This window comes from Buceros rhinoceros, unplaced genomic scaffold (assembly GCF_000710305.1).
Source record: "Buceros rhinoceros silvestris isolate BGI_N320 unplaced genomic scaffold, ASM71030v1 scaffold2140, whole genome shotgun sequence".
NCBI classification, from domain to species: Eukaryota; Metazoa; Chordata; class Aves; order Bucerotiformes; family Bucerotidae; genus Buceros; species Buceros rhinoceros.
In genome coordinates, this window is record NW_010391099.1 from 135,530 (window position 1) to 146,249 (window position 10,720).

The 10,720-nt window shown below is 44.9% G+C and overlaps 1 protein-coding gene across 1 annotated transcript in view; it reads right to left on the minus strand.

Annotated features, from left to right (window-relative positions):
- Nucleotides 1-572: 572 nt before the first annotated feature.
- The window catches only part of LOC104496864 (guanylate cyclase soluble subunit beta-2-like), a 12,905-nt gene continuing 2,757 nt past the window's right edge, over nucleotides 573-10,720 (minus strand). The window contains exons 5-15 of the mRNA XM_010140052.1: nucleotides 10,221-10,441; nucleotides 10,028-10,133; nucleotides 8,300-8,403; nucleotides 6,890-7,106; nucleotides 6,139-6,459; nucleotides 5,260-5,408; nucleotides 2,920-3,066; nucleotides 2,493-2,647; nucleotides 1,301-1,515; nucleotides 1,091-1,213; nucleotides 573-724 (exon numbers count right to left, since the gene is read on the minus strand). Coding sequence (XP_010138354.1) covers nucleotides 573-724; nucleotides 1,091-1,213; nucleotides 1,301-1,515; nucleotides 2,493-2,647; nucleotides 2,920-3,066; nucleotides 5,260-5,408; nucleotides 6,139-6,459; nucleotides 6,890-7,106; nucleotides 8,300-8,403; nucleotides 10,028-10,133; nucleotides 10,221-10,441 — 1,910 coding nt within the window. The remainder of the gene's footprint in view (nucleotides 725-1,090; nucleotides 1,214-1,300; nucleotides 1,516-2,492; nucleotides 2,648-2,919; nucleotides 3,067-5,259; nucleotides 5,409-6,138; nucleotides 6,460-6,889; nucleotides 7,107-8,299; nucleotides 8,404-10,027; nucleotides 10,134-10,220; nucleotides 10,442-10,720) is intronic.

The window sequence follows — 10,720 nt, forward strand, 5'->3', positions numbered from 1 at the left end:
GGAAGACAGGCTGTGTGAGAACTATTCTGCGTTTCTGCTGCACGATGCCTTCACCTAGCGGAAGATCTGTTAAGAATCGTCATTGCAGTTAAAACATAGCTCCAGCTCTGCTGACCGGACACGGGGAAGCTGTTGGCTGTGCTGCAGTTAGGACAGATGGTCAACTTCAGGGAACATTTCTGTTATGGCAAGCGCTCGTTTCAGAAGGACTATTTCTGGGTGGATGAGTCACCTCCTTCCCAGTTGCTGCAGGAGATACCCAAAAGTGGATTTTACACGGGGATGTTCAAAGGCTTGGCGGAGGCTGAAAAATACATCTTCAAAGCATCCTGCGGTGGCTTCCTTCTCCAGTGGGAGTATGATATAACACATGTAATTGATTTAAAAAAACAACCCTCCATTGTTGTCTTCTTGCTGAAAACTGTGATATGTCTTTTTTTTTCTCCTTATTTGGGTTTTGTTCTGGTTTTTTACAAAATCATGTGGTACTTGATATACAAAATCAGTCCTATGACAGCAGAATGCACTAAATCATAATAAAATTGCTCTGTTTAATGTAAAAAGTAAGAAACTTAAAGTAAAGTGCAAAAATTAGAGCGAACATTTCTGATGGGTGGCTCTTCAGGAGCAGGTTTGACTCTTCCTCGGTTTAGAGGACAAGGACCATCATCTGCATGCTGGTTGCCATGGAGACTCCCATCGCTTTTGGAATTACAAGTTTTGCCTGAAAGGAAACACTCCCTCAGCATGAGTTTGTAATGACCGTAGGGGTATTGTAGTGACCGACATCGTATACTTAGATGAGCTACCATGTCTGAGTGGCTGGGAGGAAAGGGAGCACAGTATTTTCCAGTAATTAGTGACAACATATTTGGTCAATATAAAATCCACAAAACACGTAAATAGAATTACAAGACTTGCTGCATTACGGCCCTAAACAGTGTGTGGAAGGGTGGATATGGTGGTAGGATGGGCTTTAGTAGAACAACAGTTATTCAGAGGAATATAGAGGAGGAATGTACTGGAGCTGCAAGATGAAGCCTCAGTGACTTCCTAGTTGTGTTGTCTTTGCTAGATGGTAACTAAATACCTGTTAAATCTGCAGTTTTCGCTTGGTTCCTTCTTTGGAGGCTGTTTTGTACATCTGTGGGGCCATCGGTATACTTCATGGCAATGGCTGGGGTCTGGTCCTTCTCTGGCTGACTTGGAGGAACTGGAAGAAGAACATAAAAGGGTATTTAATTGATTTGTGTAACGTTTGTTTGTTCACAGAGGAAAAGCTGCACCAACTTGACTCTACCTGGCTGATGACAACTTGGTATCGTTTCAGTCCTGCCTTCTTGAAAGGCCTGAACAGGTTCATGGCCAGAATCTGAGTCTTTCATTGGCCTTCCCATAATCTCATCCTCAGTTGCAGTTTTATTTCTAATGAGGAAGTATGTGTGCATTTTCCCTTTGCCTTTTACTTCTATTTCTCCTCTTTCAATTATCTCAAAATTCTTGTTTTTCAGGCATCTAAAATACCAGAAACAAAGCGACACGTGAAAATTCAAGGTGAGCAGAAAGGACACCGGTGGTTTAGAAGAGCTATTGTAGTGTAAGTAATCAAATCACAGCAGTCCAGGAGGAGTGGTATTGATCTGTGAACAACCGAGGGTTTGTTTCAACTGTTTATCCAAGCCTGCTGTGCTTTTATAGCTTCACACATTCAGCCTGATCAAAAATCAATGGATCACAGTCAAATGCTTCACTGTGGTGGAGGGCTCTTGCTGAGCAGCAAAGAGAAGGTAAGAACTGAGACAGCCCGTTTCAGCTGGACACAAGGATCTCCAGGCACTTCCTTGGAGAAGGCAGTCCAGTTTTTCTGCAAAGAGCAGAAGCTCCTCATGCAGCCTTTGGTCCTTCCTTGCCCATTTCAATGCTAGCTGAGCTCTGGCTTTGCTGACATCACTCCTACGTGCCCAGTCAGTGTTTTTGTACTCCTCCTTGGTAGCTTGTCTCCACTTCCACCTCTCACGTACTTATTTTATGCCTTCATAAAGTCCTTGAAAATATAGTGTATAATTTTCAGTGACATGAGCTTTAGGAAAGTAGATCCCTATCTTCATGAAGTGGTTTACGCTGTTAAGCCTTAGTGAGAGCAAATAAAACCGCTCCACCACAAACTGTGCTCAATCAGAGAGATTTTAGAGCTTTTGTTGAGCAGGATGTTGAATTCAATGCTCTGACTGTCTTTGCAGCATCTACATCGCTCTGTGGATACTTTCAAGTAAGATCTCACAGATATTTTTCCCCCTATTTTGCTCTCTAAGATCAAGACTTTTAAACCTCTGCCTCCATATACATTCTCATTTGAGATAACTGGAGCAAACTGGAGCAGTGATTTTTCTGTGTAAGTAATCAGTGACTAAAGGCAACACCGTCTACACCGAAAGCTGCCAGGGTCACGGCAGTGGTTTTTAACAGGCAAAGTTTCCATCAAGGTTACTCACTGGTAGGCACTGGAGCTTAGATGGATTTTACTGGGGACACCGTGACTCTCCATCCGGGAAGCTATATTCACTGTGTCTCCGAACAAGCAGTAACGAGGCATCTTTTCTCCAACGACACCAGCCAAGACAGGACCTGTATGGATCCCAACTCTAATCTTTGCAAAGACATAAAACACCCCCCAGAAATGCCACTTGTTATTTCACATCTTTCATAATGCTCTCTAGCCACCTAAAAATTCAACCTAACACAACACTGGACACCAGTAAAATATCAAATATCCACTGGGAGAAGCTCTTTGTGAAAAATGTACCCATGTGGCCCTTGCCCAGAGCCACAGAGGAGTCAGAAGCAGCTCTTTGATGTCCCGGGGCTCGACAGGAGCCAGAAGCAGACAGACACACAGGCATCTTTGTGTTCATGACTTACTTGGATGGGGTTGCCAGAAACGGGGTTCTGTACTCCTCGAGCTGCTATGATCATCCCCAAGGCAAAGTTAGCGACTTGCTCGGCGTGAGTGGGCACAGGCACAGGCACCCCACCTACTACCATGTAGGCATCTCCGATCGTCTCCACCTTTAATTGAGAGGGACACGCATATGAGCACGACACGTAGATCTTGCTCAGGTCAGTGCTCTGCTCTTTGGGGCTCTTCTTACCTGCACCAACTCCCCCTTTCTTTCAAAAGGTGTTTCCAGTCACTAAAAGGCTCCAGCACGTCTGAGTTGCTTTTAGATGGGGTTCCCTTCCTGGACCCCACTCTAAGCGTTTCAGCCTGTTCTGTCCCTGCTGCCTTGACCTGGTTTCGGTATTCTAGAGACCCTAAGGAGGAAGGGATGCTGTGGAGGTGTCAGACTCGTGGCCTTTCTCTCACCCAGGGCAGACTGGTATGCAAAGAGCTGTCCCCAGGCACAGGAGACCTGAGCCGGGAGGTTATTGGTGCTGGTGATGAGCTCTGATTCACAACTGCTGTTAACAGCACAGTTCTGTTTTAAAAGAGATTTACTTTTCAAAGAGATTTCTGGTTTAAAAAGTCACAATAAAGCCAGGGAGTCTGTTCACTGGTGATTATTTTTTAGGAGGTTCACATAAAATTAAGGAACCTCCACTGCCCAGGGTGTCAGCAAATGCAAAGCGGGAACTCAGCAGCTGGGGAGCATCCTGCCTTACCACCAGCTGTTTTCCCAGAGCCTGCTGCAGCCCCTGAGACAAAGGCTGAAGGGTCTGACCTCCTCCAGTCTGCTTGAAGTGCATGACAAGGCACCAGAGAAACACTCTGGGGTTTGTCCCTGCACCAGAGATTTTGCTGGGAACAGAACAGGCCTGTTTGAAACAGAGAATCCTCAAATGTGTAAAACTCACTGGAAAAACTGTTATATGGTAAAGGAATTTTCTAAACTGCTCTTAGGAGCCTTCATTGCTACATTTGCCATCAGTAAATAAGAGATCGGTTTGAATTATCTTAATTGGCTTTCTTAAAAATGAGCACCAATAGGAGAGCGGGAACATAATTTCATCTTTGGATTTGTTTGTTAACATAATGACTTAAAACTGTTCAGCACATTAATCTTGAAAAATGTGTAACGAATTAAAAACAACCGTAAAAAGCTGCTAATGCAAACAGATACCCTCATTATTTTTCAGCCGCGGTAGGAGATGTAATTTAACGAGATTTATACATAACTGCAGATGTTTATAAGCTTGAGCCAAGTTTATTTGATCAGTTTTGGTATTTCATTTCTTTCTCAGTTCCCTGAAATAGTCACCTTGTCCTCCCATCCTGGACTCTAGTCACCTCCTTCAGAATTAATGGCAGTTTTATACAGGCATCCAAAGGAGGTTATTACAGGGACAGACAATTTACTCATGATGCACCGTTTAGACAGAATATGATGCTAATTTACCCTAAAATCTGTGGGTTATGTCCTGGATGCTTCCTTTATTGAAGACGGTTTCTGTGCTAAGGCAGAAATGCTCCTGACTTCCCAGTACCGTTTACTGGGGGACAAACAGCATGCTTTGCCTGAGCAAGGACTGACTGACAGCTGGATTTCACCCTCTGCTCCTTCTGCCTTCCTGAACAGTTAATGTGCAGAGGACAGACCGAACCTTAGGACTTGCTCTTCAGCTGCTCAAACCTGGGTAGCTCTGGAGATGTCACTAACACTGCTGTTATGTGTCAGCCAGGGCCCTCTGATCCTTCCAGCATAGCTTGAAGCCAACACGTACGTTACAGCCTAGATCTAATCAACGCTCTCTAGGGTCAGCAGGAGATCTACACCACCACCTAAGAGCTCCATGACACAAAACAGAGTCTAGGTATGATCTGGGTATTGTTTATAATGCAAGTTCCCACCAAAGGAGATGCTTAATGCCATACTGACCTATTTACAACAGATTGGGTAACAGGAGTAGGAGAATGATTCAAGTTGCTCCATAAACTGGGATATGCTGTCATGTTGGGTAGGCATTTGAGAGAGGAGAGAGATGTAGGAAAAACAGCCACTCTGGTGTCAGCGTTGTGAAAGAGTCTCTGGCCCATGACAGGCATTAATGTTCCTATCGGAACGTTTTAGACGGACCTATCCAGACCTATGCCTGGTTCTCAGCTTGTCTGTGTGGCCACAGCAAACATGTCATGTTTTACCGTTTATCCAAAATTTTGTTGGGTGGAAGAGGATTCAGGTGCATTTAAAAACAAAAAAAATCCCCACAACAACAGAATTTTCTTCCAGACAATTTCTCCAGCCTTTACCGATTGGTACGTACCTTGTACACATCGTGCACCGTGGTCAGCCGGTCAAATTGCAGGTACATCGCGTTTAACATGAGGACTATCTGAATAGGCTCACACTGGGCACAAATGCTGGTAAAGGTCACGACATCGCTGAACAGTATCGTGCACTCCTTGAACTCCCCTGTGGGCAGAAAGACCAGCAGTAAGTGCTCGTCATGGCTGGACCATCACGACACCTGTTGGAGAACCGATGGCAGGGATGACTTTCTCGCCATTCTTGGAGGTCATCTGTCCTATCATTGTGATACTCCAATATGATATGATATGACATATGAGTGATGTCAATAGAAGAGCCTATAAAATGTAAGAATCATCACACATCTCAAGCCACCCAGACATCTGAACACATCCCTTTTCCCACCCACACTCAGGATATACTTAGCTCTGTACCTCTCACTTCAGCTAAGTGCTTACTAAAGGGAATTTTAGCATATTCTTATTTGTCCTCCTCAGTAACAATGGGAATCATGATAATCCTAGATTATTGAGGAACTAAAAATTTTCTAGGAAAGACCAGTTTCTTTATTCCTTTCATTTTTGAGCCCTCCTTTCCCTGTTCACCCACATTAAAAACAAAATCTCCATTTACTGTGAAACACAGAAGGTGGTTCCCCGAAGGGACACTGCTACCACTGCTCACTGGCAAACAGCTTCCAAAGCTGTGTTCAAAAGAATAGGCTAATCTTTATTATCAGTGAGATTAAGGGGCAGTGGTCCACCTCCTACCCACGAGTGTCACCAAGCAGGGAATGTACCCCACGATTAGGGCAATGGGGCTATGCCAGCACCAGGCTCTGTCACCATCACCTGATGCACAAATCATGCATCACGACTGCATCCTGTTCATTCACCTGCCTCGACTCGCTTCCCCTCTTTCAGCTGGTTGGCCACATGCTGAGGAAGCATGGCGTAGAGCAGAGCTTCAGTCTTCTTCTTCTCCTCCTCCAGGTGCTTCGAAAGTATCCGTAGTTCTTCTTTCTTCCTCTCCAGCTGGTTAGAGAGCTCCATCTCTGCCAGTCGCTGCTGATTGAGAAGAATCAAATCCCTGGTCACATCGTGGGGCGCAATGTCTGCGATATGCATCTGTCGCTCCTCCAGCTCATGCAAAGTGCGAAGCAAAGGTGAGCAGAGATAGAGCATGCACTCCAGGGACTCCATCCAGATCATCTGGCCTGTTTGAAACAAGCACCAGTAAGAGTTTTCAGCAGCTTGAAATTTCACGCGATGCTCAGTATTACTAATGTTAATTTGAGGGGATGAGTGCCAAGGACAGTGGATTTTGGTAGAGTCTGGGTCATTTCAGGAACCCTCCAAAGATGGGTTTGCAGCATTAGACAAACACTGTCTTTCTAAGCCTTTCCAACAGGAGCACAGTTGATATTTCTGACTGAAACTCTTCAGAATCTGGTGAGGCTAGAGCAGAATTTGCCTATAAGCATCTTAAAGCACTGTTTCTCTAAACAGAACAACCTGATCCTCTCCTCACTGCACAAAGACAAGGCCTTATATAGGACTTACATGAAACCAGGAGTCCCCAGAAAGGCATTAGTTGTGCTCCAGCATAATTCCTGATTTAATACGCTATTGAAAACAGTGAAGTACCTCTCAGCTCCAGCATTGGCCGTTGTTTCCAGGACTCTGGCATCATCTCTCTTCTGGTCTGGAAAACAAACGGGCTGTTGATGAATTTCTGGATGCTGGAGATGGTGAAGGGTATTTCTGGGTGAATGATCCTGAAATACTGATCCAAGCAGATGCCCATGGTCTGTAGGCCAGGTACAATCTTTTGAACGCTCACCCCAGCTTGCTTCACTCTGAGCTTAAAAAGAAAATACACATGTTATGACTTGATTCCTTGGGTTCAGGCCAAGCTATAGCATCCTGAGTTCCAGAAAGAAAAAAACTGTGGCATAAAACGTCCTGGCAAGTATGAATTTCTTAGTGGACGCCATGGTCTGTAACAGTTTAGTCATTCTTCTTCAGCCCGCTGACTATCCATGAGCTCTTCGCTCCTGCAGAGATGCCCACCCTGCCTTCACTGCTTGTCATCGGAGTTACTGACCTACCTATCAATAAGGGGTGCAGGACTTGCCCTTTTCCCACACTACTAATTTTATCAAATTATGCAGACTGGATGTCTTGAGAGGTTTAAAACTCTGAACTTTGGCTAATGAGGACAGTGGCACGAAGCAGACTACGTGCTCTGGAATCTCTATCAGCGTGATGCTGAATCGTGTTCCCTGAGTGGCTGTATTCAGCTTTTTTCTGCTGTCCTATTCTCAGCTTCCCCTTTCTTACGCTAATATTCTCTGCACGGAATTGGGAGCAAGAGGAGCTCTGTAGCTTGGTGGGAACTGGGCTAATTGGATATCAGCCATGGGGCTGTCCCTGCCAAGGGAAGGGCAATGCCACTGCTGCAGAATATGTGTGCGCAGGAGAGGAGGCTCAGGCCTCCCCTGGAAGATAAAGAGGTTTTGGGGTCCAGTTCCCACCAGACAGGGTTGCATGCTGCCCAATTCAGCGGGTGGCTGGGTTTTCCCAACAGAAGCAAGGCATAGACTCAGGACTCAGCTGCCAGCACAGCCTTACAAAAACCTTTGGACGGATCAGTAACTGGGAGGAGAGGGTGACTAACTGTAAGCACAAAGCCTGTTTAAGGGATGGGTCATGCTCTGGCACATCTGAGGACAGGAAGGTGACCAGAAACCTCAGAAAATGGTGTTTGGTAAGGGGTAGACTGCTGCCGTAATCCTCACTGGCATATCTGCTGCTGTTTTGGACCCTGTGATCTCAGTGAAGTCAAAGGAGATTCCTGTCTGAAATAATGCAGATCCAGCTGTTACGAGCGGCTTTCACTGCCTGCCTCTGCAGAGGGCACTCCTGCAGACCCTGCAGACAGGTGCATGCTGGTTACAGAGCACCGGCAGCGCTGAGCTGGAGCACAGTCAAACCAGAACCAAATTACTCTATGGTTTATGCAAACTAAAGGCCCTTCCCACATGCTTGTCCTACCTCTTTGTCAAAAACCAGATGAAAAGGCAGTCCATTACAAAATGTTTTCGTGTCAATCCAGAGGCTCTTGGGATAAACGGGCTCAAATCCTCTCAGGAGCTTACCTGTGCCAAGATAAATGTGTGATGTTTAATTAGGTTGCACCTCATAAAACCAGTCAGCGTTACCTTCTAGCATTCTGTGAGACAGAACCCTGTATCAGAGCGAGTGGGCACAGTCAACCAGTCTGTGGATCCAGAAATGTGCTTACAGCTGTGCTGCACGCTCTGCAGTTCACTCCACAGCTGATGAGCAACTCCTCTGAGCTGGCTGAGAGTTTAACCTTCACCAGACGAGAAGCAGAGAGCGTTAGATGCATGAAACAACATGGAAACAGCAAGGATAGATGAACAACCGTAGATATTGCTGCTCTGTGGATCTGCAGATGTCACGGCAATTGAACACAGCTCTACCCCACAAAAATGGCTTTAATGTAGTTTGCTACGAAGGAACATTCATGAAGAAAAAAACCCAGCATGATCTGGGGTTCAGTCTTCTGTACACAGAACTCTAGTCCGTAGCACAAAGACCAAATTACTGTTTGGTTTCTCTTTTACTTACCCAGAGGTTTTTTCAAAATGGACAGAAATCTACAGAACAGATTGTGCTTGTTGGCGAGCAGCTAGTGGCGCAAAATCAATAAAATGGATAAAACAGTCTAAAGTAGCACCCAAAGCCTTTGATCTTTATAGCCTAAACGTGGATTCTCCAGTAACCCAGAGTAATCGAAAGGATACCTCAATGATCCTAACAGGCTTTTCCAACCTAAATGATTCTGGGATTCAATTCCAAGTGATGTCTTTCCCCCCAAAGCTGGCTGTGACAGTCATTCTAGGAAATTCTGCTTGGTAACAAATGCTCAGGTCATGCAGCAGACTGGTGAAGGAGGTTACAAATTTAGGACCCGATTCTTAGCTTTCTTACTGCTTCAGGGGAAGACACAGTGGGGTTTTCATTTCTCGAAGCCTGGCTCTTGATAACTCTTGCATCCACTGTTAAATGATTTTAGGTTTTTAAGTAATAATGCTACTCTAGAATTTTATTTTGAATATCTATTGATTTCGTACTCGAAATATCTGCTCTTGTAATGCATGTGGCACTGCACCAGGTGACACCAGGCTCAGTTTTTCACTCCTCCCAGAATCCAGGCAGCCTGGTGATACTGAGCTGGATTCTCATTCCTCTTGGAGAATCAAAAGATCCTACCTGAAAAAAACCTTCCGTTCTATAAACATACAAAGGTATGAGCAGAGATAACCAGATCAGCAGCAGGTTTTTGGTAGCGGAGGGTATAATTTGTCTTTACTACAGCTGATAACTTGGGAAAGGAGTAGCAGCTACCTAGTTAAAAAACCTCTCTTAAATTCATCGCCTTAGAGTGAGTGACTCGAGAGGGCAGTGTCGAAGGTACCACACAATGCCGTTCTACAGAGGAAAACCCTGTTTAAGAGACAAAAGTGACAGGTCATAATTCCCGTAAGTACCTGTCATCACTAAGTGTGCTCATTATCTGCAATTTCTCTTTGATTACCAGTGTCTAACCGAAAGAAACTTAACCAGAAACATTTTGAACAGAGGCAGAGGAGCGATGAACGGTAACTTCAGCGTGGATGGGTGGGTGGAGATGGGGAGGCTCTCTGGCTGTCTACTGAAGAGGCTCTGACAAGCTCCCTCTGAACGATCCCTCACCTTTTCCTAATGTGATTATTCCTTTGATTGTTTTCCAGTGACTTTTCTTGACAGGACAAACAGAGCTTCCTCTGTCTCTAATTATATTCTTGGCTTTTTCAAGGTCCTGTTGAAATAAATCCAAAGGGAAATTCAGGGGTGGTTTTATTTTAATCACAGTTTAATAATGTAGCAATAATGAATATTAAAATACCTCTTTATTGAGCTGGTTCTCAATTTGTTTTTCAGAGTCAGCAAGATATCGAGGTGAGGAAGAAAATTCATTTCTTTCCTTGTATGAAAACACAGGGGTTTGCGTGACAAGAAAAACGGTATGTTCTTTTTTCCCCGTTCTTTCTTCTTCCTCTGTTTGATTGACTATTTCCATTGAAATCTCAATGTTAAAAAAATCCAGGGCTGCTGCACCGATGATTCCTGGAGGGGAAACAAAAGACAAAGTACTGCTGAGAATAAACCCTTTCCGTGCTCTCTTTTAGAGGGCCCTCAGTGGAATCTCACTGTTTTTCCGAAGGACTCTGGAAGGAGAAAGCGACCTGTGCTGTTCCCACTATCGCTGTGATAAGAATATGCACACAGGAGACTCAAGCTTTAAGTTCCCGCTGCTTCTGCCTTGCCTGATGACAAACGCATGTTTTCAGCAGCGGCAGCTCAGCGGGGCATCTGGAAATGCCTCCAAACAGTCATACCCAGCAG